This window comes from Agelaius phoeniceus, chromosome 14 (assembly GCF_051311805.1).
Source record: "Agelaius phoeniceus isolate bAgePho1 chromosome 14, bAgePho1.hap1, whole genome shotgun sequence".
Classification (NCBI taxonomy): Eukaryota; Metazoa; Chordata; class Aves; order Passeriformes; family Icteridae; genus Agelaius; species Agelaius phoeniceus.
This window is the reverse complement of record NC_135278.1, coordinates 1,669,078-1,685,833: the sequence shown is the minus strand read 5'-3', so window position 1 is coordinate 1,685,833 and position 16,756 is coordinate 1,669,078. Positions and strand designations below refer to the sequence as shown.

The 16,756-nt window shown below is 51.4% G+C and overlaps 1 protein-coding gene across 2 annotated transcripts; it reads left to right on the top strand.

Moving 5' to 3' along the window:
- The first annotated feature begins 73 nt into the window (after positions 1 to 73).
- On the top strand, positions 74 to 15,493 carry AIFM1 (apoptosis inducing factor mitochondria associated 1). 2 transcript variants are annotated; one of them, XM_054641598.2, is made up of 17 exons: positions 74 to 713; positions 1,789 to 1,931; positions 4,558 to 4,651; positions 5,243 to 5,272; positions 5,712 to 5,824; positions 5,918 to 6,048; positions 6,615 to 6,705; positions 7,425 to 7,509; positions 8,233 to 8,309; positions 8,693 to 8,801; positions 9,409 to 9,516; positions 10,328 to 10,416; positions 10,497 to 10,637; positions 11,174 to 11,316; positions 13,355 to 13,479; positions 13,997 to 14,193; positions 15,279 to 15,493. In XM_054641598.2, exons 1-17 carry the CDS (start codon positions 647 to 649, stop codon positions 15,348 to 15,350), a joined length of 1,815 nt encoding a protein of 604 aa, XP_054497573.1. In that variant the 5' UTR covers positions 74 to 646; the 3' UTR covers positions 15,351 to 15,493. The 2 variants fall into 2 exon arrangements, with proteins under 2 accessions (XP_054497573.1, XP_077042266.1); XM_077186151.1 differs by lacking the exon at positions 1,789 to 1,931 and adding an exon at positions 2,743 to 2,870 and having other exon boundaries at positions 556 to 713.
- Positions 15,494 to 16,756: the final 1,263 nt, after the last annotated feature.

Sequence of the window (16,756 nt, the reverse complement as noted above, 5' to 3'; positions counted from 1 at the left end):
GGCACCCCAGAAGTGCTTCACGGCTCGCTGGTGCCGGGGCTCGCTGGTGCGCGTGAAGTCGGTGTAGGCGACGCCGGCCTGGGTCAGGGCCTGGCGGAAGAGCCCCGAGACCCGCTCGCAGAGCTCCGCGGGCGACGTCCCCGCCGCGGCCGCGGCCTGCTGGATCTTCAGCCCGTGCTCGTCGGTCCCTGAAACGGAGAGAGGCCGTGGGGCCGTGGGGAGAGGCCGGAGCCCGCAGCCCCGCGGGGACACAGGGGCCCGGGGACACGGGGAAGGGGGTCATCCCCGGGGAAGGGGGCTCGGACCGGGGGTCTCGCTGACCCGTGCAGAGACGGGCCGGGCCGGCGGCGCGCAGGCGGCGGTGGCGGAGCAGCGCGTCGGCCAGCAGCGCCGAGTACAGGTGCCCGATGTGCGGCGGCCCGTTCGCGTAGAAGATGGGGGTGGAGAGCAGCAGGCGGCGGCCGGGCCCGGTGGCGGCGGCGCGGCGGAGCTGGCGCGGGAGGCGGTGGGGCGGCCGCCACATGTCGGCAGCGGCACCATCGATGCGGCGGCGCGGAGAGGCCGCCCGGAAGCGGCGGGAGGCGCGTGCGCGGCGGGGCCGGGCCGGGCCGGCGGGGCCGCGACCGAGGGACCGGCGACCGGCGACATGTTCCGCTGCCGCGCGGGCCTGGCGCGCGCCCTGCGCCCCCCGCCGCGGGGACGCGCCCACGCGGGTCAGTGCCGGGACCGGGGCCGGGGGGCACCGGGCGCGATTCTTGCCGCTGCGGCACGGGCCTGGGGCCGATGGCGTCCGGGAGCGCGGTTTGCGGTGGGCACCGGGCCGGGCGGTCATCCCGCGGGATCGGTGCGAGCACGGCCGTGCCCGGGGCGCTGCGGGAGGGGCCGCAGGCGGCGGAGGTGCGGATGCTTCGGGAACGTGTTTGGGACAGCGTGAGTGACCCGGAGCTGATTGGGACCATGGTCTCTTTTCGGGTGCTGCCGCCTTTGCTGCGGTTTTGGTCACAAATGAGTGCCTTCAGGCAGGGGTGAGGCGGGTTTTGCTCTCACCGGGCGGGAGCAGGTGGAGGCGGGGATTGAGAGAGCCCGAACCTCTCCCGGGAGCATCGGCCGTGCTGGGAGCGGCGCTCGGAGCCGTCCCGCCATCGCTCCATTCAGGCGTGACCTGGGCCGGCCGCTGCCTGTGATTTGGTGATGGAGAAATAAAACGCGGTGCAGCGGCTCAGCCACGGGCGCTCCTCGTCCGGCTTGAGCGGCGGGAGGTGCCTGCACCTGGATCTGCTCATTTCCACCGGGGATGCCCTTTTTGCCAGCAAATCCCCGTTCCTTGCTGGAGGTTTATCCCGGCGGAATGAGCTGTGTGAGCAGAGGGAGTTTGGTGCTGGTGTCACCATCCCTGCTGCCCTGGCCTGGCTCCTGCTTTTGCTGGAGCCAGGCGCATCCTCGAGCAGAAGAGGCCTGGAGAAGGTGTTGGAACCACCAAGACACATCTCCGTGATCGGCCAGCCCAGAGAGGCTGGAGGCTCCAGCTGCAGGCAGCTGCCTAGAGATGCTCCTGTCATCAGTTAGTTCAGTTACCCCTTGATCTTACAGATAATTTGGTCTCCACAGCTGCCCAGAGCACACTGTTGTGGCGCAGGATAATGCCCTGCAGTCGCTCAGATGTGGGGCTGGGTTTTCCAAACAAGGAATTTGTTTGAGTTCGGAACTGACTTAGTCTCAAAATTTCCAGACTTACCTTTGTATTGACAGTGTTTTTGTGTTGTTTCTCCAATAAATTGTGTTCCTTAGGCACGTTGTTGCAGCGCTGGAATGTGCCCCCAGACCTGCAGCTGAGCAGACAAGTGGCTAGCACAGGCGTGCCTGGGCAAAAGGGCAGTAATTCGGTTTTTGTCCTTATTATGGGCTTGTCCGCCTTAGGAACAGGTGCCTATGTAAGTAGAAAGGTGGTCCCTGGGAAGAAGCTGCAGTCCATCTCTCCTGTCGAGCATTTGCTGTATTCCAGCTCTCTTAACTCAGCTTTTGATTTCTGTAGCTTTATCTCTGTTTTCTCCTTCAGAAAACTTAAAGAGGGAGCTAAATGGAAAGTAATTTCTTATGGTTACTTGTGTTTTAACTGTAATTTCAGTTACCTTTTAAGTTTTTTTTACATTAAAGGCACTCCTGGGTTTTTTTGTTATGACCAGACACAGCTCTGTCTGTTGTCTTGTATAAGACAAACAATTCCTTGCCAAATCTCAGTTCAGAACATTTGTTTAACTTATGTAAGTTTACCAAACCAGCCCCCAGCTGGGGAGTATTTATGTTCTACTTAAAAAGGATAAAGATTTGCAGCCTCACTGAAAGAGTAAATGACACTCCCAGAGAGCTGAAGACTTTCAGCATTGCCTGGGAGTGGATGGATCCCAAGTTTACACCACACAAATCTTTGTTTCCAAGCTCTTTCTCTAGGAGGATCATATTCACTAAAAGTTCCAAATTCCATTTTTCTCCAAAGGAAGTTCCTGGAAAGTGGAAAAAAATTCAAAACAGTGCATGGAAGAAAAACATTTTATTATTTCCTTTAAATATAATAAATATAATTATTTCCTGTGCCCTGCTGCCTTTTTTTTTTTTTTTTTTGGCAGACAAGGTAGCTGCAATTACAAAGTGCACTCTGCTTTTCCCAAGACCTGTTTAATCAAGAATCCTTCCTAATACTCAGCTCTTTCCCTCTTCTCTTCCATTGCCTGTCTTCCCCTGCAGTTTTGCAATGCCATCAGCTAAGATGCCCTTCTAGATCTCTGACGTCTTCAGGTGTTCCTGGCAAAGCTGGCAGCAACCTCTTGTTATACTTAATAGTGGGAGGAACAGTCACTGGGACAGGAGTTTATGTAAGATGCTTCACTAAAGGTGTTTGTGGGGTGGGAGGGTGGAGGGTGGGCACCTGTCTGTACCTCCCACCCTGTAGCCCTTCACTTCCAGCCCTCTTTGTGCTCCCTGGCCTCAGGTACTTCATTTTCAAGGGATATTGCCAAATAATTTAAGGTTACAAATTGAATATTCTCAGATGGTGCAGTTCTTAGTGGAGAAACCTGCCTTAGAATTAACCTTTCCACATTAAGTAAATCTAAACTCAAACTGGCCGTCTTTGTTTGTGACTATGTAAGGGCACAAATTATTAATTAGTGCACTTCTCATTAATCAGTAATGTTGGCATGCAGAAACGGAAATAGTACCTGAATATAAGTGTGCTAAAGGGAAGGAAAGAAAACTTGTCCAACTTGGTGATTTCCTCATGGAAGAGCCCTGAAACGTCACCCCATGTCCTGGCAAAGTATATTTCTGCTTCTAACTAGAAAGAACTTGACATTGTCCCATTGGAAATATTTATCCTCAAGGGCTGATCTGATGTTCTGCTTGTATATAATAGTGTTTTTCCCTAAAGGATTGGATTTAATTTGCTGTATGCTGCCCTTTGGACTCGCTTAAAACCTTCCTGATTCTGCTTGTAAAAGCAGAGGTGGTTTGTAAACCTTGGCTTTTCTGTCTTTGAGCAAAAGGCTTTAAAATACCTTTATCTTCATTCTTCTAAACACTGACAAGTTCTTGTTTTCTAATATTTCCAGCACTTCTCCAGTTCCCTGGACAGGCCTTTGTCCTGTGCTCTTTTTTGTGCCTGGCCTTAAATTCCTCCATTCTTGTTTAAAAGAATTTGCTATAAAACACCAACTTGTGAGGATTGGCAAATGCAATTTGATGTCATGCACATGATAGAGATTATTATGTGCAAAGGTTTTGCCTCAAAGAAAGGTTTGCTTCCCTTTAATTTTTTTACCCTTGGGGAAAAATACTGGACTCTGACCTGCTCCCAGCACTCCCAGTGTCTTCAGCTCCTGTTCAGGAGAACCCAGTTTTTCTTGTAAGTTAACGTGACATAAGAGATGTTCCCTCCTTGTCTGCACCAGTAAATTGTACATGCGGGCTCTGCTTATGCTGTATCCCGAGTTTCACAGTCAAATACACAGGTCAGGATTTAGCTGGAAGAGATTCCACATCCAAGGGCCAGTGCCTGGAATAGCCCCGCTCCCGTGGCTCAAGGCCCTGCTAATGTCAGGGCTGTCCTGCCACCACCATGCCTAGACAAAACCAGTCAGGTTGTTGGCTCTGCCCAGCTGCTCTGGGCTTTGGAAGGTGGGAGATGCTTTTTCTTTGGATTTGTCTTCCCTTTCTGTAGTCTTGTGTTATGGCCCAGCTTGCATGTCATCTTGGGGTGGTTCGGCTGCATTTCCTTCACTGGAGCGGTTCCCCTTAGAACAAGTGTGCAGCCAAACACCTGCAGGAAAGTTCATTGCTTCTGGGAAGCAACCAGACATCCAGGGCTCACCACACCTGGTAGAGCAGGTCATTTTCTGAGCACGTTCTCAATGGGCACCTTGTCCAGGGAGGTGTATTTTGCCCCACATGTTGTCACTGGCTTTTCCAGCATGTGGAGTGGACAAAAGCCTTTCAGGGGCAGCAGCAGGATGGTGCCTTGCTGTTGTAAGGTGTACTAGGTCAATGTCTCCTGTGTGTCTGCAGGCGTACAAAGCAATACAGGAGAGCAAAGAGCGATACGCCAGCCGGCTCGCGACAGTAGCCAGGCAATCCCAAGACCAGGAGTCCTCTGCCTCAGGTGGGTACCCTGCCAGGTCAGGGGTTGGCTCTGTTCTTCATGAGCTTGAGGCCTCCAAAACAAACAGAACAGAGCCTCTCTGGAATCACAGATGTGCCTTTGTAGGATTGCACCACAGTGTGTGCCATTGTTTCAAATTCCCATTCAAAGCCAGGTTGGACAGAGCTTGGAAGGAACCTGGTCTAGTGGAAGGTGTCCCTGCCCATGGCAGGGAGGTGGAACTGGATGAGCTTTAATGTCTCTCCCAGCCCAACCCATTCTGGGATTCTGTTGTTCTATGACTTCCCAGCACAGAAGACAGTGCTGGCTCCATGACCCAGAAGAGGCTGTTTTACAGACCATCCTGAGGATGAAGTAGGATGTCTCTTGGGGCTGATTTCTGTCATTTACTCCTTCTGTGGTAAAAAGAGAAAAAAGTGTGCCCCGCTTCTGGCTTTTACCTTTGCATAGTCTGGCAAGGACACTGATTCCATAGGGCCTCCTTCCCTGGCTGGTGGAGAGCCTGTTCATCCTGGAGTGAGCCCTGAACTGCAGCTCTCAAACTACAGCCTGTGCTTCACTGACGTAAGCCATGTCTTTCTTCCCTTTCAGGTGCAGGTGCTGCTCCTCAGGGCACAGCAGGTGAGTTCTGGTGCCAGTGTTTAACTGCCTGGTTTGTCCCTGCCCACGGATTAACCGCATGTTTCTCAGCAACTGGACTTGCCTGTGAGAGGAGGTGCCTTCTGCATGCAACTCAAAAGTTGTCTCCTTGAACAAAATTACCAAAAAATGTGCCTTGGCCTTTTGGGGAACTTCCCTTTCTTATAAACTACTCACTGGTTGGCCAGTGCAGACTTTTGGGCTTGCTTAGAAAAACCAGTTTGCTGAAATCTGACTGATTCCTGCAGGGAGCAGCTTTGGGGGAGGCAGCAGCAGGGTTTTTGGGAAGGGTACTGGGGCAGAAGGAGGACAATTTCCAAAGGAAGTCTGGATGTGGAAGGCCTCTGGTGACATACTCTGTGCCCTGGGGCTGGGCCGTGTGCCTGTATTTGCAGTAAGTTGTCCCATCTGTCACCTGCAGCTCCGGGCACTCCTCCCAAGGTCCCATCCCACGTCCCTTTCCTGCTCATTGGCGGAGGAACTGCTGCTTTCGCTGCCGCCAGATCCATCCGGGCCCGCGACCCCGGCGCGCGGGTAAGAGCTGTCCTGCTCCGTCCTGTCCTGCTCTGTGTGCACTCCCATTTGCCTGCTCCCACTCTAGCTGATGTGTTTCCCGGCCAATTAAAGGTGCTGATTGTGTCTGAAGATCCTGCCCTGCCCTACATGCGTCCACCCCTTTCCAAAGAACTGTGGTTTTCCGATGATCCCAACGTGACAGAGACGTTGCGATTCAAGCAGTGGAACGGCAAGGAGAGGAGGTACATGGCACTGCAGGTGACAGGGCACAGGAAGTGATTTGTGACAAGGTGACAATGACCAAACTGTTCTTGGGAGAGAACCACCAGCCAGTGGAGCACTGAGGGCAGGGAAGGGTGTGTTGGTGCTAGCAGGGGTTCAGGAATTCTGCTTCCCACCAGAGCTCGCTCAGTACTCGATGCCTCTTGAACTTTGCTGTGATTCCCCTTAGATATGTCCCTCTATGGGCAGGAGTCCTGGGAAGTAAGTTAATAAAGGTGAAGCTCCACAGGTTAGAACAGAGGTCCAGGGACACAGGATCACACTTGATTTTTGTGACTTCTGTGATAAAGCCTTACTTGGTGGTTGGACTTTATGATCTTTTCCAACCTGACCAATTCTATGATTCCGTGATCCAAACCCTAGAACTTCAACAGTGTGAAGACCCTAATTCTTAAAAATAGATAAATAATTGTGGAGCTTGTTAAGGATGCACAGAGCTGTCTTTATCTCGTCGGAGTTGCTGAACAGCTGGATTTCTGGTATGCCAGAGCAAGGGGAACCTGTTTGATAATGGAACGTTTCTCAGTATCTATTTCCAGCCGCCGTCTTTCTACGTGCCTGTCGAGGACCTGCCTTCTGTGGAAAATGGTGGGGTGGCAGTTCTGCCTGGCAAGAAGGTGGGTACAGCACTGGCTGTTATTCCCACAGGTCTTCTTGAACAGAACCTGCACTCTAAGCTGGTACTGAACCACTGGAGTTGGAGGAGGAGTTGGCTAGGAAGGGGAATTTGGATAAGTTTGGGAAAAATGTGATTGAGCAGAGATTATGCTAATCTGAATTGAAGTTTGAAAGTGGGAGAAGCCAAGAGGAATAGCAGTGAGCTGAGGGAAGATGATGAGGAAGAGAGAAGAATACGTTTGGAGTCTGGGCATGGTACAAAAATATGTAGACCTTAGAGATAGGGTGTGACAAGTGGGAACTGGGCTGTATGGGCTGGAAAGGTGAGGTGAGGAGAGCACAGAGATCAAGGTAGTGGGTGATAAGGTGAGCAGGAGCACTGTGCTGAAGCAGCAGGAAGGTGGAGAAATTTATGGTGAACCTTCTAAAATATTTATATCCTCGGTTGTTTGTATGTTGCTATGATAAATGTCAGTGATTCCTCTTCTGCTGAGATGTGCTGTGTCTGAGCCCATTTCACACTCAGACCTTGGGAAGATCAACCTGAGTTACGGGGACTCCCAAAGAAGTTGTCTCAATTCCCGCTTCCAGTCCTCTCACTTCCCACTCCTACCCCTACCCTAAACCTAAAGGTAGAACAATGTTAATTCCAAGTTTGTAACTCTGCTCAGTAGTCCATGAAGTGAAGAGCTCGAGCTCAGCTGGGTTCATCTTGCAGGTTGTGCACATGGATGTCAGAGGGAACACAGTGAAGCTTAATGATGGGACCCAGATATCCTACGACAAATGTCTCATTGCCACTGGTAAGTGCTGTGTTTTTTTTCTCTTGTTCCTGGTCTTGTGCCAGGCTTTTTATTTCAGTGACATTTAGCTAGAGATAAATTCTCTAGAGTACCTCCCCTGTGGAGTCAAGCTGGGAGAGCTGGGGGAGTCCAGCCTGGAAAAGAGAAGGCTTTTGGGAGATCGTTGAGCTTAAAGGGGCTCCGAGAGATCTGGAGAGAGGATTTGGACAAGGGTCTGGAGTGACAGGAAAATGGGGAATGCCAGAGGGCAGGGTTAGGTGGGATACTGGGAAGGAATTCTTCCTGGGTACAGGTTGCCCAGAAAAAATGTGGCTGCCCCTGGGAAGTGCCCAAGGCCAGGCTGGATGGGGCTTGGAGCAGCCTGGGATAGTGGAAGGTGTCCCTGCCCATGGCAAGGGGTGGAACGGGATCAGCTTTAAGGTTCCTTCCAACCCAAACCATTCCATGATTCTTTGGTTCTATTTGAGAAGAAGTCTCTGCAGTGTCAAACATGATGTGGAGCAGTCACACGGAGGACACTTGTGCAGACAACCATGCTGCGTTTTTCACCTGCCTTGCATCGTCAGATTTTCTGGGACTTTCAGGCAGCAACAGGGATACTGGGATATTCCCATACTGGAACAGTTTGGGAAGCACAACTGAGATCCAAGACAGCTTTGTACTGTCTGGATATCCAGTGCTATGGCTGTGGTGTCACTAGTCTCCTCTCCTTGTTGTGCACAGGGGGATCCCCAAGGAACCTGCCTGCGATTGAAAGAGCAGGAAAAGATGTGCAGAAAAGGCTGACCCTGTTCCGAAAGGTAACCTCCAGGTGCTGCCATCCCCAGTGAGGCTGAATAAATCAGAGCCATTTACCACTCTTTTCAGTTTTTAAACTCTTCTGCTTTGGGTCGGGATGGTCCTGCCTTGGCTCAGATGCTTCCCTCAGATGATGCCCTGGAATCCATTGCCTGCTTATTCTTTTTCCCAGGCAGGAAACCATGGTAGAGTCTACTCAACCACTCACCTGCTTGCCTCAGCCTGAGAGCTGTAACAGTATGTGGGATTATGGGGTTTAGGTGTTTTTTTAAATTTTACCTCCTGTGTGACTTTGCTGCAACTTCCAAAGTGAATAAAAGCCATTGAATATGACTAATGTTGCCATTCCTGTTAGAATTGGAAATGGGGGTAAATGTTTTTTCAGATCGAGGACTTCCAAAGGCTGGAGAAGATTTCCAGGGAAGTCAAGTCCATCACAATTATTGGTGGTGGTTTCCTCGGCAGTGAGCTGGCCTGCGCTCTGGGAAGGAGAGGTGAGCGTGTCCCCAGCTGTGACAGGCATTGAGTGGCAGCAGCCTCACATTAGAAACTTCTTTTCAGTCCCCAACTGCTCAGTTTTTGCACAGACTCTTAAAGGAAACAACACACGAGTGTTTTGTTGCCTGTGTGGCCAAGGTTTTCCCAGTCTCACCCGCTGACAATAGAGGTGAGAGCTCTGCAGGCCAGTGTGAGCTGCAGAGTCATTCCACCCTCTGAAAAGTTACATTTGTTCTCTGTGCTCAATGCCACCCTCAAACTATGATTTTGGGGTTAGAACTGGATGATCTTTAAGGTCCTTTTCAACCCAAAGCAGTCCATAATTCTGTGATTTCAAAGAGGTGGTGAGCAGGTGGTTTCTGTCTGTGTGTGCGTAGGACCTTTATGGTAATTTTTAAAAGTTTTTGTCAAAATACCAAGCGTTTTCCCTAAAAGTCTGTTATCTAGACTTTGCAGGTATATATGAAACAGTAGTCAGTCACTTTGTGACTCCTTGGGAGTCAGAACTCCCAGATTTGGAAACTTCTGTCAAGTTCCTTGTGTAAAGTAAAGTGTGTGTGTTCCAACATCTGCTGCTGCTCTTCATCTTGCTGCTCCTTCCAGCACGAACCCGAGGCCTGGAGGTGATCCAGCTGTTTCCAGAGAATGGCAACATGGGCAAAGTCCTGCCCGAATACCTGAGCAACTGGACCACGGAGAAAGTCAGAAGAGGTGAAGCTGCTTAGCGGGTTTGGGCTGGTGGCTGCCAGGCAGCTGCTCCTGGGGACATTAAGCTCCTTTCTGTCCCTGGAGCCTTGGGAGGGCTGGGCCCTGCAAAGTGGCCTGGGTGCAGCACAGGGGAAGTTGCAGTTCAGGCAGCTTGGGCAGCACAAAGCTACCCTGAATCCTGGGCTTCTTGACAGTTCCTCTGGGGAAGCTGAGTAAGCAGGCTGGCTGATGTCAGTGGGGTTTTCCCTCCCTGTGGCTGTTTCCCTGGAATGATCTCTGTGTCTATGCACACACTTGGGTCTGGTCAGGTGTTTAGCTGATAAAGTCAGTAAAATCCAAGACACCTTTTTCCATTTGCTGCATTAAGTGCAAAATAATCCTGTGCATTGGGAAGTGGAGAGGGAGAGAGGGAGGAGGAATGTCATTGAGGTGTGGCTTGCAGGGCCTGATAACCCGCAGGTCTGAGTTACTTTCTTTTTTGGAAGCTGTGTTGTTGGATCCGTGGGTCTGGCTGTGGCACAGCAATAGGTAATTGAGTGTCCTTAGTTCCTGAACACTTGTTTTAGGGAATTCTTTTGGATGTGGCCTTGTCATCACATGAGATGTACTTTGGATTTGTCTTTTAAGTAGCTTTCAGACTTTTTATCTGGGTGTCTCCTCGTGCTTCCCCCGGAGCTGCACTAGCACATGCAGCAAAGCTCGAGTGGGCTCTGTCTTGGTTCATCACCTGGCATCTGTCTGCACCAACTATCTGCTGCAGGTGGGATCTGCCCAGCCCTGAGCAGGCAGTGAGGTGTCCTGTGCTCGTTTCCAGAGGGGGTCAATGTCCTGCCTAATGCCGTGGTCAAATCCGTCTCTGTCTCCGGCAACCGGCTGCTGATTAAACTGAAGGACGGCCGGAAGGTAAATGGGAAAGCAGGGAGAGGGTCACGTTTGGAGGAGCACACAGGGAATTAACATCCTAATTATGCATTCCCAAATAGGTGGAGACAGATCACATCGTGGCGGCAGTGGGGCTGGAGCCCAATGTGGAACTGGCCAAGTCAGCAGGGCTGGAGGTGGACTCAGACTTTGGGGGGTTCCGGGTGAATGCAGAGCTGCAGGCACGCTCCAACATCTGGGTGGTGAGTGTGGGCACAGCCTCCCACAACATCTGGGTGCTGAGTGTGGGCACAGCTTCCCAGTGCTGCTGCTGCTGTAGTGGGACACACGGAGTGACAGGAGGAGGTGAAGGGGGTGAACAGGAGCGAGTGAGGAGAACAGTTGTAGCGCAGGCCCAGAGCCTGGTCAGGCGCTGCAGCCACCTCGTTGCCATGGTAACCACAGCAAGTTTGGAATATTTATGCTGTGTAAGAGGAGTTGGGGTAACCTAAAGATAGCCTGGATCACTTGCTTGCATAAGAGTCCCTTGGTGGGCGTTGATACTTTGATTCCTCTGGAAAACGTACCTCATGCTGTATTATTTTTCCAAAGATCGGGGAAAAATGCTGAGAAACTGGAAGTTGTATAGTCCAGGGAGTGGGATGAGGTAGTGGTGGTGTTTGGGGTTTGTCAGAAAAACTCAGTTCTTTGTTCCATTTGTTCTCTTCCTGATGTTTTTTGTTTGGGCACTGGTGGAAGCTTTCCCTGTCATGGTGCTCACGGGATGGTTCTCTCCAAGGCAGGGGATGCTGCCTGCTTTTATGACATCAAACTGGGCCGCAGGCGTGTGGAGCACCATGATCACGCTGTGGTGAGCGGGAGACTGGCTGGAGAAAACATGACAGGAGCTGCAAAGCCCTACTGGCACCAGTCCATGTTCTGGTAACAGTCCTTTCCTCTTTGGGGGTTCCTTGTGTGGCCACGTTGCAGGAGCTTGGACAAGATACACCTTGAGAAGTGTCTCTTTCCCAAGGAGAGTGAAACCACCTCAGCAAACACCTGGTACAGCTTCATGTTCCTAAAGCTCAGGGTGGGGGAGGTCTTTGAGCATTTCTGCTCTGCCCTCATCTCCCTCAAGTGCTTTCCCTTCCTGCAGATCCCAGTTTCTCCCAGAACGAGTCCCATTCCACAGAGCAAGGAGCAATACAGAATAGCCCTTTCCTCAGAGCAGACTGATGTACAGGTTGAATTTAGCAGCAACTTTTCTGTTATGATTATCTGAAGTTCCCCAGCCCAGTCTGTGGGTCTTAGTGTTGCACTTTGCTGAACTGATGCATTGCTGCATCCAGGTACCTGAAAAGTTGTTTTCCAGAGAGAGGTATCAGGAAAATGGGCAACTTAGCTTTATTTTCCTGATCACATTGTAATCACATTTTAAAATGTGATTAAAGTTCTTTCTAAAACAAAATGAATGAGAACAGGAAAATGAAACAAAAAAAAAGCCCCCCAAAAAATTAAAATCCAAAAGGCTGTTAGTTCAGACCAATTAAAAATCCCAAATCCTGTTTATTGACAAGATTTCAAATACGGGTAAAAGAGTTTTAGTTTTTTCAGAGAAATCCCCATAGAAACAGTTATTTATGACTTGCTGTCACTTACCTAAACTCTTGGTCTGTCCTGCCTGGATCCAGGGCCCAGAGCATTTCTCACTTCACTTTTAAACAAGAAACAGAGAGCCACAGAATCCTTGAGGTTGGGAAAAACTTCAGAGGTCATCAAGTGCAGCTAAGGACAGAGACAGCCATTTCCCAGGGGTGCTTTCCCCTGGGATGCTCTCAGCCATGACCAGATGCAGGTGAAGGAGGGCTGTGAGTTGCAGCCCTGTGTTTGTTGGCAGGTGTCACACTATGCCAGCCCTTGAAGAGTGACACTTCCATCCCCCGTGCTGAAAAGCTAGGAAATGACAGGAATTCCTCATTCATTTTGTCAGCATGCTCAGGATCCTGATCCTCTTGGAGAGAAGGTTGTGTGGAGACCTCACAACGTCTTCCAGTGTCTGAAGGAGCTGCAGGGAAGCTGGAGAGCGACTGGAGTCCCTCCTCCAGGACAAGGGGGAGAGGCTCTGAACTCACAGAGGGGAAATTTAGGTTCAATATACAGAGGAAAACCTTCCCTCTGAGGGTGATGAGGCCCTGGCACAGGGTGCCCAGGGAAGCTGTGGCTGCCACTGGATCCCTGGAAGTGGACAGGGCTTGGAGCAGTCTGGGATAATAGAAGGTGTCCCTGCCCATGGCAGAAGAGTGGAATGAAATGGGTTTTGAGGTCCCTTCCAACCCAAATCATTCCATGATCCCTCCTGAGCTCCAGATGATCACAGCTGCCATGTTACTGGTGTTCCTTGCAGTCACCCCAGTCTGTGCCGGAGGATTCTGGCCAGGGAGGTCATGTTGTACATAGATTCATGGTTTGTGATGCACCTGTTTCCTCAGCATCCTGGGAAACACTTCAGACACCTGCTGCTTACTAGTCCCAAACCACAGCTGCTTTATCTACTATCAGCACCCCAGTTCAGATCCGGGTGTGCTGTTCAAGAAGGTGTTAAGGCAAGGTTTCTTCCCTTTAGTATTTTCTAAATGCTCTCAAAAATATTCACTCCATGCCTGTCCATGCTGCCAAGCCTGGTGTGGATAAAAGCACTGCCAGAAGCTGGGAAGCCTCCAGCTGCCTCCCAGGGAGCAGGCCTGAAGGATTTCAAAGTTTTGGCCAGTGAGCTCGTTTTTCTCATGGCCATGGGCTTGTCATGTCTTGACTCCTTGTTCCACCTGTGTGTGCAGAGGAGAATCTGTGTCTCAGTCAGTGTGTCAGTGTCCAGCATTGCCCACAGCATGCTGGAGTAAGGAGTGGAGCACAGATGGATGGAACTGCCTTGGATTTGTCTCTGCTACTGCTACAAATTACTTCATTCCCACTTCATTCCTAGGAGTGATCTGGGCCCCAACGTGGGGTATGAAGCCATTGGCCTTGTGGACAGCAGTTTGCCCACAGTGGGAGTGTTTGCCAAGGCGACAGCGAAGGACACGCCAAAAAGCGCGACAGAACAGTCAGGTAGGGACTGGGGAGCTCCTGCACGTGCTGGTGTGGGGACCACAGAGTCACCCCGACCTCTGAGAGCATGAGGAAACAGCAATCTGCTGTCTCATTTCTCCACCAAGCTTTAAAGGCTGGCTTTTATATTAAAATGTGATTAAAGCATTCCTCCGAGAAGGTATCAGGGAACATGTCTACTGCCAGGCAGACTTTCTCAGGGAAGTCTGATCTCCTTGGCAATAAAATGATCATTTTGAGACAACAGACACTCTGGATCCAAGCATGTTTATTTTGTATCTGCTGCCTAGAGGAAGCAGACTGTGCTCTCCTTTCCATTTGGGGGTAGAAGTGTTGGGGATTGTTGGTGTTATGCTCCATGCTGGGATAGTTTCATCCTTGTGTTTATGAAACTTAACTTTTGGGGAACACAACTCAAAGGGAAACACCTCAGCCTCCTGCAGAACATGCTCTTGAGTCTGCTCCCATCATCACATGTCCTGCACTGGGTGTGTGACTCCTCCTATTTCTGCCTTAGGGACTGGAATTCGATCTGAGAGTGAAACAGAAGCAGAAGCCTCAGAAGTTGAGATCTCTCAAAGCTCTTCACCAATGCCTCAAGTCCCAAAGCAAGGAGAAGATTACGGCAAAGGTGTCATTTTCTACCTCAGGGATAAGGTCGTGGTGGGAATTGTGTTGTGGAACATCTTCAACAGGATGCCCATTGCTCGGAAGGTCAGTGCAGAGAGGATGATGGACAGGGGGGTTTGTTAGAGCGAGGCTTTTCTTGTGGAAAAATCAATCTGTCAATTCAAAGTGAGGATAAATAAAGGCAGAAGCTCTGTCTGGTGCAACATCCAATGGGAACACTGTTCTGGGTGAATTAGGGGAACTGTCCCTGTGGCTTTTTTGGATGTTTGCAAATTTTTTACACAAATAACTCGAATCGGGTGTGTGCTCCAAGCCTTGCCTTGGCATGGCTGAAATTCCAGGTCTGTAGTACAGGCTGGAGTCACAGTGATGGCACAAGAGTGAAGTGTCCCATTTTTGTGCTGCTTTGTCCCATCTCCAAGCATCTGAAAAAGTCTCTAATGTCACCATCCCAGAAACAGCCACCATGGCAGGGCTGGAGCAGCCCTGAGCAGGGGCTTGGTGTGTCCCCACCCCTGTGGCCTGGCCCAGACCTCTCAGCTCAGCTAAGCCAGACCTGGGTCAGGTTTTAACACCTCTGAAGAATTTTGGTTGTTTGAACCATGGGAGTGATCCCACTCTGCCCTTGAGTGATCTGTCCCAAGACAAACTATTCATGGTGGAAGTCTGTTGATATCTAATCTGAAGATGCAATTGAAACATGTTGCTTCTGCCATCCCCTTGGGAGATCCTGCCTTCCTTCTTTCCTGCCTTCTTCCTTTCCTTCCTCCCTCCCTCCCCTTCCCTCCCTCCCTTAGCAGTTCTAAATCCATAGTGTCTTCATCTTGTCTAAAAGCTGCAGGTTCAAGCCAGGTATCCTGGCTCCAAGTCAGGACCAGGCTCACCTTTGCAAAGCTGAATATCTTTTTAAAACACTTGTTCCCCCTGGCTGTAAAGAGAAACCCAGACACAGGGACAGGAGGATGGTTTTCCTGCTGTTCCTGTAGGCAGGTGATGGTACATTTAAGACTCCCATGTGAATTTGGATGTAGAATGTGCTGTTGTGTTGTGGCTGTCTCAGTCTGGTGCTTCAGAGAGGATCCAAGGAGTTCCTGCCATTGGCTGTGACAGTCCTGCAGCACTGGCTCTCTACAGGATTCGCAGGATTTAATTTGTTCTCCTCCTTCCAGATCATCAAAGATGGGGAGGAGCATGAGGACCTCAACGAAGTAGCAAAGCTCTTCAACATCCACGAAGACTGAACTCCACAGCAGGAACACCTGGAGGGAGTGGGCTGCTGGCTGTGTGCACCCCTGCACCTTGGGCAGCTTCCTGGGAGCACTTGGGAATATTCCACTCACCCAAGCCCAGTGTTTGCACCAATAAAGTCAGATTGTTCTAGTCACCTGCTCCTTCCTGCACCACTGCCTGGCTGGTGAGGAAAGGGGAACATGCTGCCCCACTGGGGTCAGTTTTCCCTTGTGTGAGCCTTGGAGAAGCCTGCAGAACTCCCTCTTTCCTTGCAGGAATTCCCACTGGGGAGCAAGCAGGCCTGCAGGCTCTCTGCCTGTACTCCAGACTGTCGAAACAGACTCAACTTGGGAAAATCAATTACCAGTTAAAATCAGAGCAGGATGATGAGAAGTAAAACAAATCTTAAAAACACTTTCCTCCCTCCCTTTCCTTGCTGGGCTCTCCATCCTCCCTCCCATTGTCACAAGGAGAACAGGGAATGAGGGCCATGGTCCGTTCATCACATGTTGTTTTTCTGTCCCTGCTCAGGGAGAGTGGTTGTAGTCCTTCCCCTGCTCCAGTGTGGGGTCCCTCCCACAGGAGCCAGTGCTCCATGAAGTTTTCCAGTGTGAGTCCTTCCCATAGGCTGCAGTTAAATCTTTTATCCCTGAGGTGTCACCACCATCTCTGCTGGGCTCAGCCTTGGCCAGCAGTGGGTGCATCCTGGAGCCAATGGTGTTGGCTCTGTCAGACATGGGGAAAGTTGCGGCAATTTCTCACAGAAGCCGGCCCAGTAGCCCCCTTGCTGCCAAAACGTGGCCATGCAAACCCAACACACCTGACAACTGCATTGGGTGATGCAGGGCCTCATGGTGCCCTTGGGCCATTGTGACACAGCAGGGCCACATCCTCCCCATGGGGTGTTTAAGGAGCCCCTCTGGGGTACCAACTCAAGCAGAACACCTTGCTGAGGAAGTAGCAGCTTCCTAGGACACCTGTGGAAAAGGAGGCATGGAGGAGCAGAACCCCAGTCCCCAGAGCCCCAAGGAGAGGCACCAGCTGAGAGACGGAGGGAGAAGCCAACAGGAGGATGGCACCAGGTGTATCAGCACCCTGCCCAGGAAGCTGCCTCCATCCCACACATCCTCCTCCCGTCCACAGCTGCAGCAGCCCTGGGGCAGCCAGGGTCGGTCCCTGCACTGGCTGACATTGCCCCGCAGCTCCCAGGGCAGCCAGGGTCGGTCCCTGCACTGGCTGACATTGCCCCGCAGTTCCCAGGGCACCCAGGGCCGGTCCCTAACCCGGCTGACATCGCCCCGCAGCTCCCAGGGCACCCAGGGCCAGTCCCTAACCCGGCTGACATCGCCCCGCAGCTCCCAGGGCACCCAGGGCCAGTCCCTAACCCGGCTGACATCGCCCTGCAGCTCCCAGGGCA

Excerpts from the sequence above, each read along its gene's own strand:
- AIFM1 (XM_054641598.2), top strand. The coding sequence starts at position 647 with ATGTTCCGCTGCCGCGCGGGCCTGGCGCGCGCCCTGCGCCCCCCGCCG. Across the intron at positions 6,706-7,424 it reads CAGTTCTGCCTGGCAAGAAG|GTTGTGCACATGGATGTCAG; the intron begins GTGGGTACAGCA and ends TTCATCTTGCAG. Across the intron at positions 8,802-9,408 it reads CTGCGCTCTGGGAAGGAGAG|CACGAACCCGAGGCCTGGAG; the intron begins GTGAGCGTGTCC and ends TGCTCCTTCCAG.